The 26815-nt window shown below is 33.7% G+C and overlaps 1 protein-coding gene across 3 annotated transcripts in view; it reads right to left on the reverse strand.

Moving 5' to 3' along the window:
- Window positions 1-791: 791 nt before the first annotated feature.
- TLK1 (tousled like kinase 1) overlaps window positions 792-26815 on the reverse strand; it is a gene marked incomplete at its 5' end in the record, with an annotated part of 119329 nt that continues 93305 nt past the window's right edge. For all 3 annotated transcript variants that reach the window (XM_084247595.1, XM_084247594.1, XM_084247593.1), the window contains 10 exons: window positions 792-1268; window positions 4968-5075; window positions 5900-6011; window positions 7800-7935; window positions 8201-8370; window positions 8513-8602; window positions 8681-8772; window positions 12325-12406; window positions 14580-14677; window positions 26259-26325. In XM_084247595.1, the coding sequence (XP_084103721.1) occupies window positions 1092-1268; window positions 4968-5075; window positions 5900-6011; window positions 7800-7935; window positions 8201-8370; window positions 8513-8602; window positions 8681-8772; window positions 12325-12406; window positions 14580-14677; window positions 26259-26325 (1132 nt within the window). In that variant the 3' untranslated portion in view covers window positions 792-1091. The remainder of the gene's footprint in view (window positions 1269-4967; window positions 5076-5899; window positions 6012-7799; window positions 7936-8200; window positions 8371-8512; window positions 8603-8680; window positions 8773-12324; window positions 12407-14579; window positions 14678-26258; window positions 26326-26815) is intronic.

Raw genomic sequence — 26815 nt, forward strand, 5'->3', positions numbered from 1 at the left:
AACTCTGTCTAAAATGGATCATTTTTATATGCCTTGATTATTAATGAATGCCTGCTTTTAATCTCTAAGATGTACAGTCAACTTGCACCTTTATGGAGGTGACTCAATTTTTTAGCAAAGAAGCAACAGCATTTAGCAGCAATTAAAATGTCTTTAAGACTTAAAAAAAATACAATATCCAATTAGAAAAGCCATATTTTAAAACATTTGTACAAGAATAAGCTGCTGAAACTTGGTAATTGAAATAAGACATCTGTACAACAATTTACAATAGAGCTAGAAGGGAATTTATCATTATCCTGCATAGAACTGGTATGCATTTGGTTACACACTGTTACTTATCTTAAAGAACAAGGCCTGGTAACAAAAGAAAAATATCTTAACAATTCCAACATCTTGAAAACATTGGCATTTTTACAATTTAGTGAATTCAACTGCTCTCAAAATAAGCAACTCATTTTGTCAAAGGTGTAAAGAATCTAGGAATATCTCCCCCTGTAACATAACCAGTCAAAAAAAATGGACATGTGATTTCGAGGTACAACTTGGTAAAAGCCAGACAAGCAAATCACAAAGTCTAACTTTGCCCAAAGATTCTCTCACATTCTATTACTATAAAACACAACTGCCACTGTCATTCAGTTCTTACTTTGGTTTCAGCAGATTAACTGCCGAATGCTGAAGAATGTATCCAGGCACTATAGTTCTTGTGTTAGAAATATGTCTGTTTTCATGTGTTTTTAAATAATGAAAAACTACCCTTCATTTTAGAACTCTCCAGTAACAACCAAATGTATTTAAGTATTATAAACGTAATATTTACAGTGTTCCCCCAACAAACCATTTTTCTTCGACTTTAACATGGTATTCCTGTTTCTCTGCAATAGGCAGTCATCCTTCACTGCTTAAGATTATAGTCAAAAATGTACATTTATTCATTATCCATGATCCACTCTCATACCAATGATGCTATGAAGAACTTCTCAACCAACTCCTGTGTAAAAAAGAAAACAAAAAACCTCAAATGCTCTCAAATCCAAGTGTGCATCTGGAAGCAATTCAAAGATAATCACGCCAATTTTGGAGGTAAGTCAGTAAGTAATTATGCTTGAAGAAGGGGGTGTAGGAGATGCTGTCAGCCCAGCCATGTGTAAATTTCCTGAAGAATTTGATCTTCTCATGTGTGGGAGAAGGTATGGGTCATTTGCCAGTTGGTGTACATCAAATCGATCTTCTTTTCGGTATGCTAAACAGCGTCTTATAAAGGCCTTAAAAAAAAAAGTCAGCAGTCAAAATCATCTTTTCCCTTTAAATATCAATCAATTGAATCATAGAAAGATGAACATATCTTAAAAAATATTTGCAATAAACTTCACTCCAAATTCAATTCCCAGCAGTTCACTTTATAGTCTAAATAGAGCAACGATAAAATAGGAATAATATAAACATTGCTGAAGCTGTAGTTCTTCTTCTAGAATGTTCTGCTAAGATAATCCTCTCATCCTCATTCTGACTACCCGTTTAATTTGGCTAGAGGCAATGATGCCATTTTTTTAGACATTTTTTTTTCCTACTGAGTATACACTTACTTTAGATGAAGAGGCCAATGAAATGATACTTCTAATAGGATGTTTGTTTCCTAGAGTAATATATTGCATCATTACACTTGAAAAAAATTAATAAAATATCACTTTCCTTTTCACCCTTATCAATTGCTTCTTGTATAAAATCCTAACTGAAGTATAGCATTTATTTAAAAAAATACACAAATATACAACACAAAGAGAACATATGTCTACTTAACTGGCAATGTGATTTAAAAAAATGAACTTTAGCAGAACCTTCTAACTCTCATGCTCTGCTCCCACCCCAATATAAATAAATCTCTACCTGTCTTGTAATACTAAAGCAAGCTTTGCTTATTTTCAACTTTATGTAACTGAATCACAGAATTTGTCTGGCTTTCACTCACTATTATATCAAGAATTTTCTTTTTTGCAACAGATAAAATATTCTTAAGGAACAACTGATAATTATCTCTATTGTTTCTCATACTTTTAAAAAAATTATAAATTTAGTACTGTTTTCTTACATTGTTAATTTTTGGATAATATGATCTCTTTCCTCAGGTGTGGTCTCCATAAGTCTCCCACCAAAGCACCTACAGTCCATCAAAATAGTTCCTTGCACTCTTTCCCTTTGTTTTCACACCTCCCCCAACCCCTGCCATGATTTATATCCATGGTCAGCTTTCAGGGTTTGTCTGTGGGCCTTTGTTTGGCTTTACTATATTCTACATGTAAGTGAAACCACCTGATTTCACTTAGTAATGACCCTCCCAATTCCATCCATTTAGCTGCAAATGGCATAAATTTGTCTTTTTTGATCAATGAGTTTATGTCCTCTTTTTCTTTGGATGGTATCTTTCTGCTTTCAAAGCCATTCTTTTCCTTCAGTCTGTAGTTTGAGTATACATTATCTAAGAAGCCCAGAAAATCCCTTTTCCAAAATATTTACAAATGTTTGTAACAGAAAGACTATGAGGTTCTATTCTGGGTTGATTCAAAGGACAGAGTAACATCTTCAAACAGGCAAGAAGGAATCATCACTGGCAAATGCAAACATTTTGTACCAATCCAGCATAGTATCAGTCAGTAATACCAGCAATATTTTAAAAAGGGAACAAAATTCAAATTTTATTTCCCCTTACACCATTTTGACATGAGCAATAGACTTCCTTTTGTTATGTTAAACAGCACAACTTATTTTAGACTGACATTTCTGCAGCTGTCTTTATCAGATGCAGGTTGAGTCCTACAAAGCCCTTCAAATGTCTATATTGTGATGGTCTGAAAATCTGACATTCAGAGCTTTGTTTTCCTTTTCTAGTCTAATTTCTTTTATTATACTCTCTTCCAAATGGCTATCTATTTTAATTTAGCCTGAGTATCTTTACAGTCCAGTCCCTTTCCCACTTTGATAGGAAAATTCTTTACCAAAGAGAGGGGTACTAAACTCAAGAACCTGCTATGTTTACATGGTAGCTGTCAACACTAATTTTGTTTCCAAATACTATTTTAAAACATATTTCCCTCAAAAATAGAGGTTCAAAATGTTTTAATGATGGCGAATGACACTTATAGCCTGTGTTGAAATTCTTAACTACTACATAAATTCATGAGTTAAAAGCATTAACAGGAAAACTATGTAAGATACTTTTTAACAAGACTTAAAAATATGTAACTGTTTTGTACCACCTTTGTTTTGAAATTCATTGGAAGTATTTTTTTTTTTCCTTTAAAAACAATACTATTCATATCATTATATTAGGGCTATTAATATTTGTTAAGTCTTTTGGATCCCTTAGGTTTTACCTATTAAGACAGAGGGGGGGAAAAAAATCAAGAGTGACTGTTACACTGAAAGCAGAATTTGAAAAGCTACCAATAGAAAGGTAAGTCTAGAAGGAGTGAAAGTATTAAAGGTTCTCATACAAAATCAGAAGTACTAGGCAAAGATATATTCTGCAGGGACAAAGGTTAAAAAAGCAAAACAAAAAACCAAAGTAATCCTTCCCAGATTCCAAGGTGATTGTGGTACCTATAGAGAGCCTTAGGACAGAACTGAGAGGTGGCTAAATGGGACTTCCTGGCACACTACACTCACTCATAGTTATATTCACTCATTTATAGTTTCTGTTCTTATTAATACTATAGAAAGGAAAGACAATTTATATGCCACGAGCTTTCCAAAGGAGTCCTATTTACTTTATGGAAATTTATGCTTTAAAATAGCAATGTTATTTTTTGTTAAAATCTTTTAAAAAGCCATTCAAGTAACTTGTAAAAAGACAGTAAAGATATGAGACAAAATGAAATACGGAACAATTTAAATAAACTGAGACTTGTATTCTATGACCTCAATCAGGGTAACATCTAGCTTTGCTATTTCATGTTTAGATTGCATGGAATAAACTAATGGAAATCTTGTATTAGATTGACAGACTGCTATATGTAAGCCAGGCTGAGAAAGAGGTCAAGCTTTTTCTCAAGAGCTAGTGCAGCACAGCATAAGAACAAAGTTGTGGATATGGGAGTCTAGCAGAAATGGTCTCTTTGAGCCATAGCTCTGCTACTTATTTTTTTATTTATGCATACAAGACAGAGTGGGGAGAAGAGGAGGAGGATCTACTGAAAAACAGTGCTGAAGGAAGCAGCAGGCAAGACAGGAGAGGTCTGCTGTGCCATGTAGGTTATCATCTCCCTGGCTGGGGACTGAATTCATGCCACAGTGACTGGCAATGGCTTGATAGCTGAGACTTTAACCGGGAAGGCCCTCGGCTACTTTTTAACTAAGTGTATGAGGTATTTTGCTATGGCTTGGCTTGTTTCCGACTTTAAAAAAATGCAAATAACAAAGATGCCAATACCATGTAAGGTTAAGATATGTATCAACATAATGCTTGCCACATAGTAACTATTAGTATGTGTGCTACTGGAGCTAACATTCTTAAATATCTCAGTATTAACATAAGGTTACACATAAAGATGTGCTCAGATCTTGTGATTTCTCCCTAATTTTCAAAGTAAAGTAATATAAAGAATCAGGAACTGCATGTGATTTCTTTTGAGATGAAAATTATCACAACCAAAGGCCTAAGGAACTTATAGAGTAAAATACTAGTTACCTGAATGACTTTTAAAAAAATTTTGAAAAAAATAACGTTTCTATTTTAAACCATAAATTTCCATATAATAAATATGACTCCTTTGGAAAGCTAGTGGCATCTAAATTTTGTCTTCCCTGTCTACAGTATCAATGAGAACAGAAAATGAATGAGTAAAAATAACCAGGAGTGAGTGCAGTGTGCCAGGAAGTCCCATTTAGCCATTTGAGTTCTGTCCTAAGTACCTGCTTCATGTTATGTACAATTTATGACATCAAAGTTATTTACATAAATTAGATACCTTTGCTTCACTGCTTACAACTGGTTTTACAGGGAACTGGACTTCTGTGGCTTTTAATATTGTATTTTCTTGAAGAATGTCTTGTTGAGATTGATTGTGACCAAATGGCTAAAAAGAATGAAAATGGTAAGAAAATTATCTCATAGAATATATAACAAAGATATCTATCATACGTGAATCCCCAAAACAAAATTGATGTTCTAAAAAATCTTATCCTTAGTTATTTTATTTGGAAGTCTGGGTGCGTCCTCAAAATAGCTGAAACAGTGAAAAAGCCGTAGAAAATGATGTTGCAATATGTTATGATGAAATAAAAACTTTATATAAAAACTTTATTCTGAATGTTTAAACAATGAAGTTTGATTAGAAATGATATGTAGTAGTAGAAATGTCTGACAGGTCCAAAGAATAAAATACTCTGAATAATACCTTGACTTAAATGAAAGTGTTTGGTTCAAACTTGCAGTGAATTCCCAGGGTATCTCTCTCTCCATACTGATGACACGATGGGATTAGATAGTATCTATGGTAATCTATAATCCCAATTTCATTATAAGGGATGTCTGGGGAAAAATCAGACTATATTTGATGGAATTTCCATAAGGAGGCACAAGGGAAACCTACCATACTCTGTGTGTATTGGGGGGATGTAAGGAAGTGAAATGATGGATAAGGAAAAGCATTTTGACTTCTGTTTTCCTAATGTAGGGTTAGTATTGTTAACTGATAGCTTCCCTTTTTAAATTAAAATACAGAAAGCAGGCCAAATAAGTTGTTATGACATTAAAAAAACTCTGATTCATGGAAATTTTAGAAAGAAATCTACTTGTCTTGGGAGGATCTAAATTGACTTTGCTAATGCTATTTTTGTATTTAATGAGAAAATTTAACATATGAATTTCATACATCTGAATCTATGTACTTTGACTTACCTTTCTACCATACAGACACTGAAAGAAGATGACTCCGACTGACCACACATCAACTTTGTTGGAAATCTTTGGTGGCTCCTTCCCAACTACAAAACACTCAGGAGGTAAATACCTATAGTGTTTTAGGGAGAAGGAAAGAAAAGGTAATTAAAAAAGTAGTTTTATCCTAAGTATAAAATTGTATACACAATCCTTAGGATTTTCAAAGCTTTGGGAGCATTGACATTATTTGATCCTAGAGCCAAAACACAACTTTGTAATAAAGTATGCTGTATATATATGTATATATATATAGTTTTCAGAAACGAAAAAGTACCATTGGAAATCACCCCATATCTCTTTGACAGTAACTTATTTGTGATGCAAATCCTTTTTTTACTGTCCTCCCAAAACCAAGTAAAAAGCTAATTTGTTTTATCAATAATAGTATATATTTTGTGTAGGCCTGTATATGGAACAGCACCTAAACATTATGTTGTTATTGTCTTTTTTTTTAAAAAGAGGCATGTATTTTTTTTTATTTATACATGCACTGGGTACAGTCAGAAGCGCGGGAGGGTGAGAGAATTCACCAGAGCAGGCAGAAGGACCGAAGCACATGCTGAAGGGGGCAGGAAAGGTCTGCGCGCCGTGTGGGACCTTCCTCCGGTGGCCGGGGAGCAGCTGGGGATCGAACTGGCGCCGCAGAGAGCTTCGCAACCCAGCGCTCAACCGCTGCGCCACCGGGAGGCCCTGTTGTTATTGTCTCTTGAGGCAAAAGGATGTGATCAAGGAGAGCCAGACATCACTGCTATGGTACCCAGAATTTAGTGGATGGTTGCATTTGAGAAGGAATGCAGGACAAAATTTTCTTACAAGTCATCATCCTCAAAAAAGCATTATATATATTCTAATATGACTGTAGAAACTAACAATTTTGGAACATGGAAATACATTCCAGGTTGCTACATAAAATGCTGGCTCTATCTCCTTCTTGCATCGTCTCCTAAATAGAAGCTCCTATCCACCTGCCAGAGGGAAAATTCCTTGCCCTGAACTACACTTGTTAAACCAGATCAGGAAAACAAAATAGTGGGGTTATCTGTTGTTAAGAACATGGTTTTCAAGCTATTGTCAGAGAGTTCAGGGTTCTACCAAAGAAATCTTGTTTTTATTGATTTTATTTATTAGGATTCTAAGATTCTGTTGTTAAAAAAGTGTTATTATTTAAAGTCTAAAGACAAATGGCTTTTAAAAGACAATATAAACATGATTAACCTGGTCTTAATAGACCTGTGGCATTCTATGGCACAGGGTAATTGTGAAGACATTTATGGAAATCCTAAAGTCACATTTATGTTTATAGTCACAATAAAGTGAAATGCAGTTTCTCTCTTAAATTAAGACACCACTCCTGCTAAATCAAATTTATTATGAAAAGAAAGTTTAAATTTGGAAATTCATACCATGAATCTATGGCTTTATCTAAATTTATATCTATGAAGTAATTAAAAAGGACTTTTGAGAGCCAAGTGCAAAAACCAAGAACATACTGAATTTCTCTCCATTATTAAGATTAAAAACTAACCACAAAACCCCTACAGCTTATGGTTATTGCTTGTAATAGGTAAGATGTTTCAAACATGTATTAATATTAACAATAAATGTCACTCTTAACTTTATAGAGAGATCCCTGCATTCTCCACGTTAGTAATTTCTGGCTGGAAGGCACCAAAATGATTTGCTAATACCAAGCCACTCTCCCTCCAGTTTGCTGATACCTGCAGTTAGGACAGTAGTCTGTCTCCCTCTTGACTCAGACGTCATACATATCAACATCCTTACCACAGGAATTGCAAAGGTTCATGAAAATAAAAACTAAATTCTCCTTAGATTATATCAATATTTTAAATACATTTACCAGTAAGTTCCTGCTCCTTGGGAAGTCAGATCCATTCCATCTACACCATAGCTATCATCATCCATAATCTTGGACAGACCGAAATCAGTGATTTTGATTTCTCCACATGCTGTTCCGTCTACCAGAAGTATGTTTCCTAAGAACAGAATATAAGATAATTTTAAAGATATACAGATGAAAAACATTATCTTTACTATGTAAGCTAGTTTTGGGGAGCAAATATTTATCTTTTAAATACATATTTAAAAATTTAAATACAATTAAATATTTTAAAATGTGGTGATGCAATAAAAACACTTCGAGTCTTACACTCCACTGACAGTGAAAAACTAAACCAAAAAGCACTTTTAGTTAATAACTATATTCTTTAGAACTTAAAAATTTATTACACATTTTATTACCTGGCTTAAGATCATAATGTATAATAGGAGGTTTGATTTCATTGAGATATCTTAGTGCATTTACAATCTGCATTACAATAGACCTAGCTTCTTTCTCTGACATTAATTTATGTTGCTTCAGATAGAAATCCAAGTCATTGCCTTCACAGTATTCTAACACTGTACAAAACCTACAATGGAAAAGATAAAAAAGACACAGTATTATCCAATAATTCAAAATCACAATGGAGAAATGAAGAATGTATTACCAGAGAACAGTGAAAACAAAAGCAAACATGTCTTGTCTTAAAAACAATCCTTATATTCACTTACGTGTCTGTATCCAAGGAGAAATAATCATAGAGTTTAACTATTCTGGGGTGATCCAGTTCTTTGTGTATTCTATATTCTCTGCAGGCATGTCTATGGGAAGAAAGTATATTAATTCTCCATGACTATTAAATATCTTTTCAATTAATAAATAAAAGTTTTAATATTTACTTGTGGTAGTTTTCTTTCTTCTCATCCCTCCAGCTTTTATTTAGCTGATGTATCTTCACGGCTGCATATCTTTGTTCATAAAGGTCAAAAGCCTGGGATCAAGGCATAGAAGAGTTAGGGTAAAAGGCTAGCAGAAGAGAGTTTTTGTTGTTAACTTTTGCAATAATATAGAATATATACCACAATTTTTGGCAATCACTTCTCCTAAGATTATATTTCAGTGGCACCAGAAGTAAGATGCAAATTCCACAGTGCTGAATAAACCTTACTATAAATTTTCATATTATAGTTTTAGAAATGCCAATACACTGACTCACCATGAAAGAATAAAGCTACTTGTTTTTAATATGGGCTGGCTCCTCGCTTCTGGGAGTACCAATATGCAGCCAGGAAGACAGACGGCTGTAAGTTTCTTTTGTGTTGAATACAGCAAACCTTTTTTCCCTTTTAACTCCTCCCCTCCCCATTTCTTTGAAAATTTACAAGTTCCTAACAATTTTCCAATGTTTAATAAATTATAAAATTTTATTAAACTGTTTAAATATAAGTATAACCATGACCATGTATCATCACACCTAATTACATCAATAATCCTTTAATCTCATCTAATACACAACTTTGTTTTTAATTTTCCTTGGTTGTCTCATATACTATATGGTTTCTTCAAATAACCACCTTATTTCTTAAAAAGACAAAGTATGATCAGTTTACGTTTATGTCTCAGATAATTTAAAAATGTTTTTTAAAAGCACTGAACGTTGTTAAAGAGAATGAATAATTTGGGTCCCACTGTGATTTATATACAAAGCCACTCCTCTTCTTTAAAAAGCGTATATATTTACTAGAAAGGCCTCTCTCCCATCAATTTAAACTTAAAACAGTGACTAAGTTTAAATTGTTTTGTCACAAAATTAAAAAGCATGAGATCAGAATTAATACAGGACTCAGTAATTAAAAATATTCACTTTGGAGTCAGAGGAACTTATTAGCTACATGACTGTGTAGCTAATAAATGACTGAGTCTCATTTATAAAGTTTGGATTGTCAAGAGGATTAAATGGGGGTCAAACCTATATTTAGAATAAGTAATTGATTCTAAATATCCAACAAACATTATGTAATTAAAAGTTTAACTATAAAAGTAGTTCATGTGAGAGAAAGCAGATCATAAATTATGAAATTAAGAGGCAATCATGGGCCTCCCTGGTGGCACAAGGGGTTCAGCACAGCACTAAGAAGCTATTGGTAGCCACTGCTGTACGTGTTTGGTCCCAGGCCAGCGAGCTACCCACATGGCGCAGCAGACCTCTCCTGTCTCTCCTGCTGCTCCCCTCAGCAGTGTATTTCAGTAAATCTGCCTGTTCTATTTCCCACTCTTTCTCTGGTGAATCCTCTCACCCTCCGCAGCTCTGGCCTGTACCCCAACTCTTGTATGTATAAATAAATAAATCTTTAAAAAAAGGCAATCATAAGGATAACAGAAGAATATAAAATTCTAAGTATACTGGTAAGTTACTATCAATGCATATAGATTATAATAATTATATGACAATCACTCAGATTATCATATAATTACAATTATCAATATCTTCTACTTAGGTATAGATAAGAGTCTATTTTCTGGTTTACAATCTGCTTTATTTCCCAATGGACCTGGCGAACATGAAAGGGTTTTGATGGCTCTGAGTAAGCGGCCATTAGCATTTAGGTCAATACTGAAGGTTCAAGTCATTAGACCCCAATCTACAATTTCTAATTTCTATAAGCTTTTTCTTCAAAAATCCTTTTTTGGGGGAGCTAAAGACAGTGAAAATACTACTGGACAGTGGCAGAGGGCTGCTACAAAAATTATCAATAGGTTCATAAGATAGGCATCTTTTAGGCTGAATGAGTGCCAGTGCTAACTGTATTTTTGAAGATTTTTAGATCCAGGGTGATCTATTATGATCTTTTCTATCTTGTGGGACAGGGTAAGCCTACTTGAACTACTAAATGCTTGAGGATATATTACCATTAGAATCAGAAACAGGAACTAGAGGAGAGATCACTTTTGATGGGTGAGAAAGGTGAGGCCCAAGATTCTTAATACTTGTCCAAGTTAAAACTAGAACAAGAACCAAGAACAGAACTGAAGTTCTCTGAAGCTAAATTTTTTCAGAATAAGCACTTGAATCCTGGATGTCTTTGATAAACCAAGAAGGTATTGTCCTTGATCTTTTTAATAGGGAGGATTTCTAAAAATTATCTGATGAACTTAAAACTTAAACTAAGTACCAATGTTTTATATGCTGTACCTCTAGTCATAGTTAATCATTATAATAACCATATAATGTAGGTACTGTTATTCCAAGATGAAGACAGTGAGGCAAAGGATGGTAAGTAATAAGCCCAAGTTTACACAGTTAGTAAATAGCAGTCTGCATTCAAACCCAACGTTGTCTGGCTTCAGAATCCAAGTTCTTATCCACCAATTAGATTAATACATAACAAAGTACAAAGTGTCACAAGGAGATTATAAAAGGCAGACCAACAAGGAAGCCTTCTATAGAAATTGAAGTTTAATAATTTGGCCTTCAACATAGGACTTTACCTAACTAAGAGCAAATGTTCAGTCATAGACAATTTGACTGTCTTCTACTTAAAAAACAAACAAACAAACAAAAAACCCAAAAACCAAAAACCAAGCCATACTGGATACTGGTTGCAGCATACATAAATGAATAGGAGAAACCCAACGTCCAAGAGAAGGTGTCAGAGGCTGGGACAGAAATGCAAACAAGACACAATGAAGTCATGAGCTAAGAGAAAAGAAGGGTAATGGCTGGATTTAGCAGAGTTTAATATGACATACAGTTAACAGTCACCAGAGATTTGTAGTATGTTGGGGGAAGGTGGAGCAAATGAGTTTTATGTTTTTCACACGAGGGAGTGGGGAAAAATGAATGGTACTACTGTGTACTGAAGTATGGCGCAACATCAAAGGAAGGGGTGTTGGAGAAGAGGAAGATAATTTTTAGTTCAGACAGAAGTTTGCAGTGCCTATGAAACATCACATGAGGCACAGACTAACTTATGTACATAACGAAGCACGGTGCTCAGAAGGAAAGCGTGGGATGTAAGTATGAGGGTGAAATCAAACAGACAATAACTAAGTGAATGGGAGGGGGTATATTTGAAAAGGAGAATACAGAGTAAAGAAAGTAAGGTATAGTAAAAGTTTCTACATTTATATATGTGCATTTGCAAAACACTGGCCTTAAACTAGGTAGAATTTTGGGTAAGTTCAGGACATGAATGACTTTTGACACATGTCTAAGTTAAGGAAATACACTCTTTTCATAAATTATATTAAATGGCTACCTGCCTACCTTGATCCTCATGGCTGTTGTTATTTATAGCAAACTGGCTAATGGTGACTAGTACCAGTTATCAGAGGGACTGTGCAGGTGTGCAATAATAGTCTTTAGCCTCTTGAGATAAGAGGGTATGTCCATCTATATAAACCACCACAGACTCTTTTTTTGTAGTAAGAGCTAGGACATAAAATCAACAAAATCATGAAATCAATTAAGATAAGTACTTCTTAATCATGTATTCCTACATCTTTTCTATATTACAGTAAAACAGATAAAAATTTACATTACCTTATACACTTCACTAAAGCCACCTCTACCAAGCAGATGAAGTAATAAGTATCTTTCATTTAACGTTGGGTGATCTTTGAACCTTAAGGGTGGGGAAAAAACACTTAGGCAAATGAACATACACACAGAAAGGTTCCTTACATTTCCCCTCTTGTTCTACACGTGGCTATTTCTAATCTCAGTTACTCTATTCCATTCCATTCTTTCTCTACTATTTCTGTGCCTGCCTACTGTATCTTAACTTGGTGTTCAAAAGCTTAATTTTGTAAGTGAATATTGTTTCAATGACCAATTATAATACTCTGATAAATACCCAACAATTATTATGTTGCTAAGTGTTTTATCAAATCCTGTATCTACTCAGCAGGAATTCTTACCCTTGGAAAAACATACTTTTATACCAGGAGTTATGGTTAGTCAAGCTGATTAAAAGTTATTGTATTTATAAACTGGCTTTCATCCATGATTGCATTTTACTGCCTTTAGGTTGCTAAAATGTTAATTCAGTTAAAAGAAACTTCTAAGCTTTTTTAAAAAAAAAAAAAACCACTCACAGGCAATACTACACACCTGTTACATGTTAAACACTTGCATCCTCTCAGAAGGGCAACACCACATAGAAGGGGAAATAATTTCCCCCAGATCAACACCTAATACAAGGGAGGATGCAGCAGGAAAAGGTGGTCCTAAAAGTATACTCTTAAAAGTCAAAGATAGCTTTATATTATCAGATGCAAATCCACTATATTTTATTCAAAGTTAACATGACTTTAATAATTTAAACTTTTGTTGAAGAACTTGTGAGATATTTGATTTAAAACTATAACAATGTAATACTAGTAATTCAATAGATTTCATCAACTGAACTAAGTCATATCCACAAACATTTGAACATAATTTTCAAAACATCCAACTGTTAGTTTTTTCTGATCTGCTCTATTAGACTATCTGGTACAATGTAGAATTTAGGTTATTTCAAAACTGTATTATTCAATTCACTTTGTACATTGGAATCTGTCTAAAAATTACACCTGAACAAGACATTTATATTTCATTGCAGAAATTAGTCACTTCCCATTCTGATATTCATTACATAATGAAATTTTAAATTAAATGTCAAGTCTTGAAAGTGTAAACAGACACCTTTCCTTCTTCAACATTAAATCCAAGTAGTGTCTTGCTTAATATATCTTTTTGGCCTCCCTGCTAATGCAAGGGGTTAAGTCTCAGCACTGTCAAGCTATTGGCAGCCAATGAGGCATGAATTTGATCCCTGGCCAGGGAGCTGACCCACATGGCACAGCAGACCTCTCCTGTCTTGCCCACTGCTCCCCTCAGTAGTGTATTTCAGTAGATCTGCCTCTTCTGCTCGCCACAGTCTCTGGTGAATCCTCTCACCCCCACACCTCTGGCTTGCACCCCCATTCTTGTATGCATAAATAAAAATAAATCTTAAAAAAAAAAATCTCATTTTTGTCCACAAAGCTCCCAACCAATCCACGGGTATTTTCTCTCCTTTGAATTCTTCTAGCATTTAATATCTATAATACTCATTTTTTGATAACTAGATATTCAGAATAGAGACCATAACTTTTCCCCCACTTCTCTAGTTATTACATAATGTACTAGATACATAGGCTTACTGAGATTCTTTATTTGATTCCTTTACTACTGTAACATTAACTTTGGCATTCAATCAACAAGTACTTGTTGCATGGCAACCGTGTGCCAAACATTGGTCTGGGAATACAGCAAAAACAAAACTAATTATCTGTTCTCCTATATCTCACATTCTAGTAAGAGACAGATAATATTTAATTGAAAAATTCAGACTTCCAAACAATAATAAATGCTATTAAAAAAATAAAGCGAGGTAATACTGAGAGAGAGAATGGAGTGGGTCAAGGACTGCTATTTTAGGTATGGTAGCCTAAGGATAATCTCTCTAATAATCATTTGAAGTGAGCAAGCCACTCAGATATTTACAGTAGGAACATTTCAAGCAGAGTTGTAATGGCAAGCACAGAAGTGCTGGGATGGGAATGCACTTGAAATGCTTGAATGAGGGGAGGATTAAGAGATGGAGTGGTGAAGTTGCCAGAGACCAGATAATACATTATCTTCTGAGCCATGGAAAGGACTATGGATCTTTTCCTAAGTATGACAAGTCGGCAACAATGAAATAAGGTGTTTGCTGTGTGGGGGGATGGCGGAATTTTATCATGTAAAACTGTGAAATACAAATAATGACTTACTGAGAATTATCTTCATTGTTTATTCTTTTGAGTTCTCGGATGTGAAGATTTCTGACTCTCTCCAAACGTTCAAGTTCTGCCTGGATTTCTGCTTCTTCCTGAAAATGAAGAGAGGGGACTATAACAAGCTCAATTTATTTGTGATGTAAAAAAGATATTTTTACCCATGCATCAATTTTTCTATAGTGAAGGGAAGAATAGTCTATTATAAAGTACCACTGAGTTGAAAGACCAAAGTGCTCTTTTCAATGCCTGAAAGATAAAAAGACATAAGGCAAAGCCTATTTCAAGAAACTGCCCTACACATAAAAATCTATACCTAATGAGATGCTGAGTTTACTCTGCACTATAAGAAATCTATTTTTATAATGTCTAAACTGAAAGTGACTGCAAGGTAGTGTGAAACTCGCTTATAATACAAAATGAACTGAAAATATCATTTCTGGCCCATCAAAATTTTGAAAAGGAATAAATACTAGTACAAAACAAATTAGTATATTTTACAGTAGTTAAGAGAGGAAGAAGACAGTACCACTGATTATTCCTAAACTTACTATTTGAAATATATAACATAATTTGGTTACTCACTTTGGATATATGAGACACTAAAACAAAAATCTTATAGATAGCTGTGGCAGATCCCTAGTTATAGCAGATATGGCAAATGCCAAAATTTAACATTTACTGACTGTAAAATTTTTGACATTCTTCATGTTTCAATATATATCTCAAAAAATCTAGGCATTAAAATAATAATCACCCAGTACTCAAATACATTTCTCTTCCTTTGTCAATATAAATCTGACTACTACTTAAAGGGCAGGAAATAGCAAATTTCAGTAGGAATTTCTATAAATGTGTAATTTTTTAATGTTTTTGAGTAAATAAGCAAATACGGATTGTCTGGGCTTAAATGTGTACCCACTGACATTATAAATTGATACCACATGAACCAGAAGTTATTTCTGAATATTGCTCCAAAATATTTGTGTTTCATTCATTTCTCATAATGATTTATCCTCTGATATTTAAAAAATCTTTTATTTCGAAAACTAACTCTTAAGTTTATGTTGAAAATACTTTATTTCAAAGCAGGTAACAGAAATGCTACACATCCATCTAAGGCTTAAACTAAAATAAGTTTTGCTTTTTTTTTTACATTTTAAAAGGGCAGATTTTTTTTTCTTTTGCTCTAATTTTTTAAATATATGTATTTTTTACACCATTGTTCATTTTTAAACAATGTTTGCTTCCCCTACTCCCTCAGGTATAGTCCCCATAGAATTTCCTTCACCAATGCACACATGCACCATTACCTCAGTCCCCTGTGCGCCTGCCTCCCTCCCTCCCTCGGACGCCTCTCCCTCCTTCTCTAAAAGGGCAGATTTTTTGAGAAAAAGGAAAAGGAAAAAAAGAGAAGTGCCTGCGTAGTTACAGGCAGACAGTCTTGGGAGGAAAAACTAATTTTCATAGATGAAGAAACTGAATCTAAGCATGTTGTTTGTATTCCACTTGACCTTTAAAGATATCCTAATCACTTAAAAATGATACTCAACCACTACTTATTGCAGATATTTAATGTAGATATTAGATACTTCCAAATAAATTTAAGTAAAGATAAACCTTGCTAGAATTATGGGACATTTTTCTAAAATAGACACACTATATAATCTTAATTTAACTGAAATTTCTTCACTTATGTAGTTTAAGTCACAAATATTTCTAGTTTTAATTAAAGAAAGACAATATCCTATGAGACTGAATAATTAAAGTTCATTATAATGACATGAACTACATTAGAAAGCTTTGGAACAATAAACTCAAATCACAATTTATTTACACCATAGTACACAGAAAGTGGTAATTTTTTTCTCTTCTTTATTAAGAATAGGAAGGTTTGTTGCCTTAAAACTTGTCATTAATTTCATTCTTATACATATAGGGAGCTACTAAACATCTGTTTTGCTGATGGAATTTTAAATCTGATAAAATTGTGAAATACCTATTAAAAATACCAGTTGAAAAACTTGTTTTCATCTTCATCTGAAACTGTGGAATAAGGATACTATTCAACAATGAATTTATAGAAATTAAATTTCAATGTGTCATAAATATGTAATTACAAGTTTCAACTAGATTATTGATACATACAGCGGCATGTTTTATAATTTTGGTAATCTTCAGTGTCTATATAATGATAACCAATTTCAAAAGATATTTTTTAAGTATAATATGTCAGTAAAGTAAGCTTTCTATTACTCCATAAATTGATTATAAATTGACAAATATGTCCCATAAAATTTCACAAAACAAAAGCAAAGCACTTCAGTTTGAATTGTTAAGTTTACAAGAAAAATAATATCAGAGGAACTAGGGGGGAAAAAGCTGGATCTTAAGCATTTAAGAGGATGTGGCAAGGGAAGCTGACTATAACCCAGTCTCATATACAGAAACAAATACTCTAAGAAATTTCTCTCAAATTCCATTGAAAAAAGCATATATGCTATTATGGACTGAAGGTTTGTGTTCTCTCAAAATGCATATGTTTGATTACTATAATGGTACCAGGAGATGGGTCTTGGGAGGTAATTAGAATACAATTGGGTGATGGTGAGAGCCTTAAGATGGGATTAGTGGCTTTATGAGAGATTCCTTTGCCCACTCCCATGGGAGCAGAGAGAGGAGGCCAAGTGAGAACTTGAGAAGGCAGCTGTGTGCAGACCAGAAAGAGAGCCTCACTTAGCAGCTGAGTCCTGTTGGACCTTGATCTTGGGCTTCCAGCCTTCAGAACTGTGAGAAATAAATTTCTTCTGTTTAAGTTACCCATCTATGATTATTTGTGGCTGCAGATAGCTTCACAGGTTGGGTCTTAACCCCTTGCACCACCAGGGAGGCCCAGTCTATGGTTATTTGTTATGGCAGTTCAAGTAGACTAATACACTTACTTTTAGGCAAATGCTAGGGCAATACTGCTTAGTAGCCTTTTTTCCTAATAGAAAGGGGCTTGGTGCAGTTTTGGCTTGACCCCAGGTTATAATAATCTAGGATGCAGTAGGTTCAACAACCAAATTTATCTTTAGGACAATTCATTTCCAAAGATCTATCCTTCAGGTAACACTCTTCTTGCTTGGGATTGACCTTAACTTGTGGGCAATCTTCAGAATAAATCTTTTTTTCAGAGGGTTCAGGAGGGGCAAGGATGACTTAGGTTCCAACTGACTTAAATCTGTTACAGAATGGAATCCTCAAAAGCATGGCAAAGCTAGGCCAGATTGCCAAAATATAAGAGCTAAATTGTGTTGAGTAAGAATAACAAGTTTAAATCCTTGGCTTACCCACTAGCTGAGCAGTAGGTAAGCCCTGAAGAAACAAAGGCTGGAAAGTAATTGTTCTCAAAGGCAATTATAGTATAGAAGGGATATGAGTAAGAACAGAGAGAGAGAGGTAGGTTTGATAGTCAAATATAATAAAAGGATGTGGCTCTTTTCTGTTTAAACAAAGAGACAAAGCATTGGACAATTCAACAGTAAAAACTGCAGCTGTTTTAACAGTATTTCAAAATAAGCTTTACTATTCTTAATTATGTCAAAAAAAAGAAAAAAAAAAAACCACAAGTCACACCAGTATACAACAGATCTCAATACTGCCTCACTGTTCAAATAACCTATAAACACACCTTCCAAAATTTTAACTTAAAAATTTGTATTGGGAAGGTAAATTCTACAGCAATTAACAGAACAATCTGTCACTCACCATTATGTTCAGCATAGAAATGTGCTTTCTATTTGTAATCAAAGTCTCTTCTGGCAACTCACTATCCCCTTAGCTCAATGTTCTAAGCCAAAACCAAGTTACAACAATCTAGGATCGCTACAAAATGCAAGGTTAAAACTGGTAAGTGGATTTGGGGTATTTTTGAGCATTTCACATAATGGTGATTTTAAAATGGGCAATTATTAAAAGACAAGTGGGGCATGTAAGCATCAATGCCAAAAAGCTTAGCTATAAAATGCTTTTTCACATGTAAAACTGATATATTTCCCGGGTGGGGGGAACAAAAACATATTAAGATAGCAAACCTGAAAGTATATTACATGTTATTCATACCAAAAACTCAATTTTGAACAGGTGCCTTTCTATAAAACCCTGATAAGATAGAAAATATTTTGATATACTGCTCTCATTTTGCCTGTACTCTCTTAGGGTTGGCAAAAGGGGAGAAATTTGAGTATTTATGAAGACAATGGAGAGAAACACATTGCTTTGAAGAGTCTACTCAATAGCAGAGTAACATTACTTGTCTAGGAAAATTAGTTCAGAATGAGGTTTCAAAAAGCTTAACAGCAAATTTATCTAGTAACATGAACAGCATTAATTACTCAAAAGGTAGTATCCCCAGGTCTTCAAATTGTTTTAACTTCACAAACTATAATGTCATTCTAAAAGTTTGTCACCAATAAAGGCAAAATTATCAAAGGGCACAATTAAAAGCTAAAGGAAAGAAAGGTCAGTGCACAGAGTAAGAATTAAGTAGAAATTATTACCAACTGACTTCAAATTTATATCTACTTTATGTCCCCAGATTATTTCTATTATATGCTTTCCCATATCTTAAATATGGGTATGAAAGAGTGAAACCAACAGAAACGTGACCCAACTGACCAACAAACAAAATAACCCACGTAGACAAAGTAGGTGTATATTTACAGAGATCAGTTTTGAAACAACTGCCTGCATCCTATTTCCCTGTGGGGATGATTATACAAGGAAAAGGAGAAGTTACGAAATTCCTGTTCTTATTTTTTTCTTTTCCTAACTATGAAAATGCTCCCTCTGCTCCCATCCCCAATCACTGAGCTGGTTATTTCTGATAAGAGCATACTGTACCCCCTCAGGTGTGTTTAAGTGGCTTAGATAATTATTTTTGAACCTTAATGTCTTCTTTTCTCTTAATTTCCTTCTTTTTGGGTGAGGTGGAGGTGTGTGGTGTTTTATTTTATCTTCAAAAAGCATACATACATTTATTGAAACCCCTAACTGAGAATAACTGGTAAAATGGGCATGTTTTGATTCTCTGAGTTCCCTCATTCTATTTAAACCAAACCAACCATTATCTTTTTCCAGCAGCAAATAAATGTAACAATTTGAGTACTTAAGTACTTAAATGTACTTCTTGAAGAAAAAACAAGTAACAGCTGCTGTATGAGGGGGTGAAATTCCTTGATACTGAACACTAACCCAGGTGCTGACACCAAACCTTCACACATACAAATACAATGATTTCTTACAATATATTGTGGCTCTTCTCCCAGGTTCTGCTCCCTTTTAACTTCTTCCAAGAAGATTTTGTTGGGTTCGATATATTTTTTAAGTATAAAAAGATTTAACTTCTTACAGAACAATGCGAAGAGCACAGTCTTTTAGACTTTCTTTACGACTATGCATATAAATGGTAGGGAATTATAGTTCTAATTGGAAAAGGTTGCTGATCACAAAACTCTTTTTTTGTGAATCAGTTATCTTTACAATGAATTTACAAATCTGAATTAAACAGGACTCTAACCAGTGGCTAACATGATTTCTAAAATTTTTTCCAAAATTAAAAAAATTCCATTGCCCATACAACTAGATTGATATTAAAAACTATAGAAGTAAAATACATTCTACCTCTAAATTTCTATTTTGACACATGAAAATCATCTATTACCTAGTTAAGCCTATTTGATTATAAATGGTTAAACAAGAGCTAGGAATGTATCTGTAGGTCCATAATGAGAGTAAGATGCAGAATATAAATACTGGAAGCTTTCTTATCTACAGAGTTCCATGATCTCTCACCACAATCATCTTTTATAGGATACTACTCATTTTAAAATGGGAAACTACAGTAAAATTTAGAAATTTAGAATTTCAACATTGTTCTAAGCACCTTTCTTGCCCACACATGCCAAGGAGTCAGGAAAGTTATAACTCTCTTCATGGGTCTAATGGTGGCTTTTTTGTGTGTAGTGTATTTTCACCAAAATTCCACTGAAAACTACTGCTTACACATGAAGTGTCTTGCGTTATATTCTAGAAGAACATAATGTAAAATGTCATTGGCTTTAATTGAGAGAAGAATTTCCAAAAGATTTCTTCTAGTCACGGCCATAAATATTAAGGTGAACACAAAGATTAAAAGATTAAGTCCTCTAGCACTATATTATCCACTACTTTCACATTTTTATTCAAACCTCAAGTGACAAGAAATGTCACATATGCAAACTTGGTCTATGTGATCACACTAAGGACTGGATAAGTCAGATGACAATGGTATTCTAGAAAGAAAGACCAAAGGAGATATCAAACTTCAAAAGTATTTGGGGGTCAATTCACCTAAGACCAATGCCCTGTATTCGCCACTGTTCAAAAGGCTTGTAGACAATCCACTGTCTTCCATTTCAACTAGTTGCATGGTCCACTGTGAAGGAGTGAGAAAAGAGCTGTGTGCTTGTTCTTGACCTGTAAAGATTTCATCATGGGAGATTAATACTGATGCTGCTGCTGCCTGCTACTGGTTGTTTCGCTTTGCAGGTGCCAATATCGGTCAGAGAACAGGATTTCAGTGGCAGAGTTGTTGCTATACTGTTATCTCTTCAGAACGGAGGCACAAGGAGAGATGAATGCCACATCGCAAGGAGCAAAGGAGAGAGAGAGAAAGAAATGGTGTCAGGTGGCATGTTGGATGCGGTTTTTGTTTTAGTAGAGATTGAGATGACTGCAAATTGTTTAGCTGATTCCTTCCGTTTGCAAAAGATACATTTGTGTTCGTGCTGATGATTCTTGACTAATCCTGTTTCAATTATAAACTGGTTATGTTTTACAAAAACAGATTCTGGCACTTTTATTCAGGATTTATAAATCCCTCACAAGCACATGTGCGCATGCGCACACATGCACACAGCAAAACACATAGAGTCAATCCCTATACACCATTTAATATTCCATACTGAGATGTCAAATCTATATGCATTCTCTCCAACCAATCAAGTATTTAAAATCTAGAAGACCACAAAACTTGAATACTAAAAAATAAAGAGCAACAAATACCCTCAAGCTGGTCACATCACAAACCAAAGATAATTTTCCAAGGATTTTAAAAAGATTTGTGTTACTTTATGAACAATCCTTGAAAAGCACATCCATATAGTTTTTCTTCTATTCTAGAATAACAACCTGACTATAAAATAACAACCTAGAGGAACTTCTCAACTCACAAGGATAAGTTGCTGTCCCATAACTAGAATATATCAAATACTTGTATCAAAACAGCATCAATCGTTATATGGCTTGATCATTTCCTTAAATTCATCGATTCCACATTGACACAGGTATATAAAGTGAAATAGCAGCTTTATCTCAAAGGACTCACTTTTTAAATATAATAAATTACTCCCATTGCCTTTATTTTTTTAGAGATTTTATTTTTGCGTAGAACTGGGGTGCAGCCAGAGGTGCGGAGGGTGAGAAGATTTACCAGAGACAGAATGGGTAGGAGAACAGGCAGATCTACTGAAATACACTGCTGAGGGGAGCAGCGGGCAAGACAGGAGAGGTCTGCTGTGAGATTGGGTAGCTCCCTGGTGGGGGATCATACTCAGCTAGTAGCAATGACAGCACTGAGATTTAATCCCTAAGCCACCAGGGAGGCCCCCCATTGCCTTTAGTATGTGCTAATTTGGGAAGTCTGTATATAACTGCTAGCAGGAAAAAGGTGTATGTTTCTTTTTAATTTTAGGAATAATTTATAGTCTCCATGATTTTGATTATATAGTTCTTTTTTTTTCTATTCTGCTAAATCCTTAAACTATAAAAAAGGTAAAATTACATGAGTATTTACAGTTTCTACAAAAAATGTTGTTTCTTTTGACCTTTAAAAACAAATTTAGAGTGAAAAGCAATATACTAACAGAAAATATCCTAGTAGGTACACCAATCACTAACTGAATACCCAAGAAAAAAGTAATGTATGAGAAAGAGAATGTGTGAAAATCTGACTGTTCCCCTGTGTCTGCTATGAAAATGAAATTGCATGTTTCCAAAAATGTTTAATGAAAAGCAAACATCCCTACTGCTCTGAGTGATGTAAATAAAGTTAAAATGAAATAATTCTGCTGAATACAAAGAATCAACCTGTTTTTCATCTACAACAAAGTAATTACAGGAATAAAGTATATGGGTATTGCCACTGAAATAGTTAAAAAGACACAAGTTTTCGCTTTGACAGTTACTAGCTGTATTAATTTAGACAAAGAGTATACAGATCTTGGTCTTCAAAAAGTTAACATTAATGTTCACCTTAGAATGGACTTCAAAGTACATGTATTACATAATTCTCCTAAAATAAGAATGCGAATCATGCCTGGATCAGGCAGAGTAAGGAAATAAATCACTCTGTGAATGAGTGAACAATGACTGCATAAACTGATAATAACTAAAACATTAAATACTAAGAATTCCTGATATTACAAAAAGGCAATTTTGCAGTGATTTTCCAAATCTCAGAAGACAAAACTAATAATCCCTTAAATAATTTTACAGTTATTATTTGGTGGTAACTTGAAGTATCTATTTATATAGTCATGGACTTAATTTTTATGCTTTGGCTTAACTCTCATTCATTATTCTATCACACTAACAGCCATGGATTTATTATATTTGTAACCTTACAGAACAGCATAGAATGTGATGGGAACTTTATGGTTTATTCAATTATAAATATACTTTTTTTGTATATCAGTTTCCCTATTAAAATGTTAAGGATTATCATCATGAAATACAATGCATGCCTTAAATTATTCAAAAAAGGCAAATAAGTTTCCTAATCTCTATGCCCATATGGCATGTTGTTCCTCAACAAAGGATGCTTTATGCATCTGTACTAACAAAGTTAATCTTGTAATTCTGCTTTAATTCAAGCATTTTTATTAATGGGAGAGTCACCCTTGCTAATGCAAGAGTATGCCAGGTTCTAAGTCTAACCCCTACACTGACATAAAACAGGTTAATTCCTGTGCAGGTTACATGGGACATTAAATATTCACAGAACAGGTCCAGTATGGTTGAAGCCACACAGTTACAAATTGGGGTACAGTTCATGTTAGCTTAATAAGCCAGAGCATAGGAAGTGATAAGTAGAGGTGCTAACATCTTTCCTCATAACTGAAGCTTGTTCTCTGGGTGTTAAAAAACTAAAAACCAATTTTTTTTTTTTTAAAAGAAAATGAATGACCCATTTTCCAATTGTGTTTTACAATGTCAAAAATATATATATATTTTAAGATTTATTTATTTATGCATACAAGAGCTGGGGTGTAGGCCAGAGGCATGGGGGCGGGGGTGTGTGAGAGAGGATTCACCAGAGATAGAGCAGGGAGCAGAAGAAGCAGATCTACTGAAATACACTGCTGAAGGGAGCAGCAGGAAAAACAGGAGAGATCTGCTATGCCATCTGGGTTGGTTCCCTGGCTGGGAATCGAACTTGTGCTACAGAGGCTGCCGACAGCTTCATAGTGCTGAGACTTAACCCCTTGCACCACCAGGGAGGCCCCCCTCAAACAACATATTTTTAAAACATTTAATTTTAATTGCACAACTCAAAGAATAGTAAGCAGTGGTAAGTAGTAAACTATCTGTACTCTAGGTGACACCATTTGCTCAATTTTGCTCTCTGTATGTACGATTAGCAACTTTTTAAAAAATAAAGCATTCATTCTTCTCACTCAAAATTGTCTTTCAGAAGAAAATGTGAGAAAATAAGACATTATTTATCAGCATTATTAAACCATCCACTCTCTCAAAATAATCTGTTAGAGGTCAAAAAAAAGTAATGTTAGTTAAGAACATATAAGTTAGAAATCTGAAACTGCTCACTAAATTTGATAAAAATTAAAAAAAATAAGAGGAAAAAGATTATGGCAGGGATAATTATTAGAAAGAGTAAATATAAAAAAAGGAGAAGTCAAACATTAGGAAAGAAGGTAACAGATTAGAAGATGTAATATTCTACAACAGATTACAACTACTTGTGTAATATCTAGACATTTATTATACCTCCCTTTAGGAAATAAATTTTAAAGAAATAGAATAGTTTCAAAGTATCCAAAAAGATTTAAGATCAACAAACACCGAATCTTCTTCTTAAGCCTTTTAAAACGTGAAGTATTTTCTGTAATACAAATAGTCAACTCCTAATTTAACTGCTTTATAACTTCAGGTTTTTATATAAATGATTTTCATAAAGACAAGTTAAATTTTATCATTAGCAAGAGTATTTTAAACTTTATATGTGACAATAACACTCAGTTAAAACTCTTAGTATAATACTTAGCATATACTTAAAGTGTCCCATTATTATAAAAAGGCTGGTTAAAAGATAATTGATAAATTTTCATATAGGACATTAAACACAGGTCTCTATAAATTCACACAAATACTTGTGACTCTTTCTATACTACAAAATCTCTTCCCTTCTATAGGTCTATTACAACCCCATCTGTTACAGAGAATAAACTGAAGTCACTGTATCTCAAAGAACAGGAGAAATAGTCGATATTGTAATAGGACAGAGAACTTAAACAAAACAGTACATCATTTTAGAATTCATTATTCAAGTAGATTAGGCTGAAGCTTTGCTGAGCAAGGGCACAGACAGATATAATGCCTGCATTAGGCAGAGGATGAAAATAAACCATTTAGTGAATGAGTGAGCAGTAATTTTTATATGTATGTGAAATATTTGTAATTTTTTTCTGTTTCTTGTAATTAAATGGAGTGGTGTCAACCATGTTGAGGGCATTCTATAAACAAAACAGTAAACAGTTTGATAGCAGCCGCAACCAGTTTTACTTCATCCTATCCCAAGTTGATGACATTACAAATACTAGCTTCAATTAGTTCACTAACTCAATTTTAGCTAAATTATACAGCGTATTAAAAAAAATTCATGTAATTTAACAAGAAGAAAGAATAAAAAACTGAGTCATAGAAAATGAATTTTATACCTGTCAGTAAAATTTTCAGGGGGAAAATCTACTCTTACTATTTCTTTGAAATTGAACTAGAAATATGAACTGTGAAAACAATGAACTGATTATAATTTACTATAATAATATATAGCAACATTTTTCTAAATCATATCACTTTATACTTTATAATCTTCTAAATTTTCCAATGTACATTTTAATTGAAACATTTAACTCAACTAAACATTCAACAGCTTAAAAATTAAGTCAAAAAACAAGCTAGCTATTTGTTTATAATTGCCATTTTATTATGAAATGGACAGAAACAATTTGGAATTTAACATTTCATTTAAAAAATGCAGCACTTTTTTTCAAGGCAACAGTATATAAACAAAATAATTTAAAGACCCTGCAGGTCTAGATCTGCCTACAAATGACTCCTCCACACACAGTAACATATCATTATCATCATCTCAATGGTTCTAACTTGCTACAAGATAAACATTATTTTGAATATACTCAATATAAAAATGCAACTTAATGCCCTGTATTTTTGTCTGAAAATTTTAATTTGGGTTCTCTTCTCAAGTTTTGAATTCTTCAATGACAGATTTATAACACAACTCTTCAAAGCTTCCAGTAACAAACTTAAAAACCCATCATATGCTTCACATACCTTTTTGAGATGTCCTAGTCTAAGTTTGAAAATTTCTTCCTGTTCATGATATTCTGCCAAAGTCAACCTGTCAAAATGAAATTGTAATTCTAGATATTAAGACTAATACTTATTTTTTAACAACCAGCAAAATAAGATAAAATTAATCAATGGGAATGCTAAAATGTTAACAACTTTCCAAGTATTGATACCAAATATTCTTTAAGATATTTTTCAGAATACAACTGCTACTTATAGATGGAGCAAGTTACTATTAATATTAAATCAACTATTTAATGAGTACCATGTTCTAGAATTTAGATCATAAGAATACAATAAAAAAGACATTTCTCTTTACATTTTAATTTGAATTTATACTCTATAGTGGAGCTAAAGAGAAAAATTACTTAATGAAGAAAAAAATCTCAAATAACAGGTTACAAAGAAAACAACAAAGGGTGGTGTGATAATGACTAACTGTATTGTGCTAATTGGACTGGGTGTTAGGGAGGTGGTTTTGATCTAAACATCAAAAAGACCACCACAAAAGAATCTGGGGGAGTATGTTCTAGACACAG

The sequence above is a fragment of the Talpa europaea genome, assembly GCF_964194135.1.
Source record: "Talpa europaea genome assembly, chromosome: 1".
Lineage (NCBI taxonomy): Eukaryota > Metazoa > Chordata > Mammalia > Eulipotyphla > Talpidae > Talpa > Talpa europaea.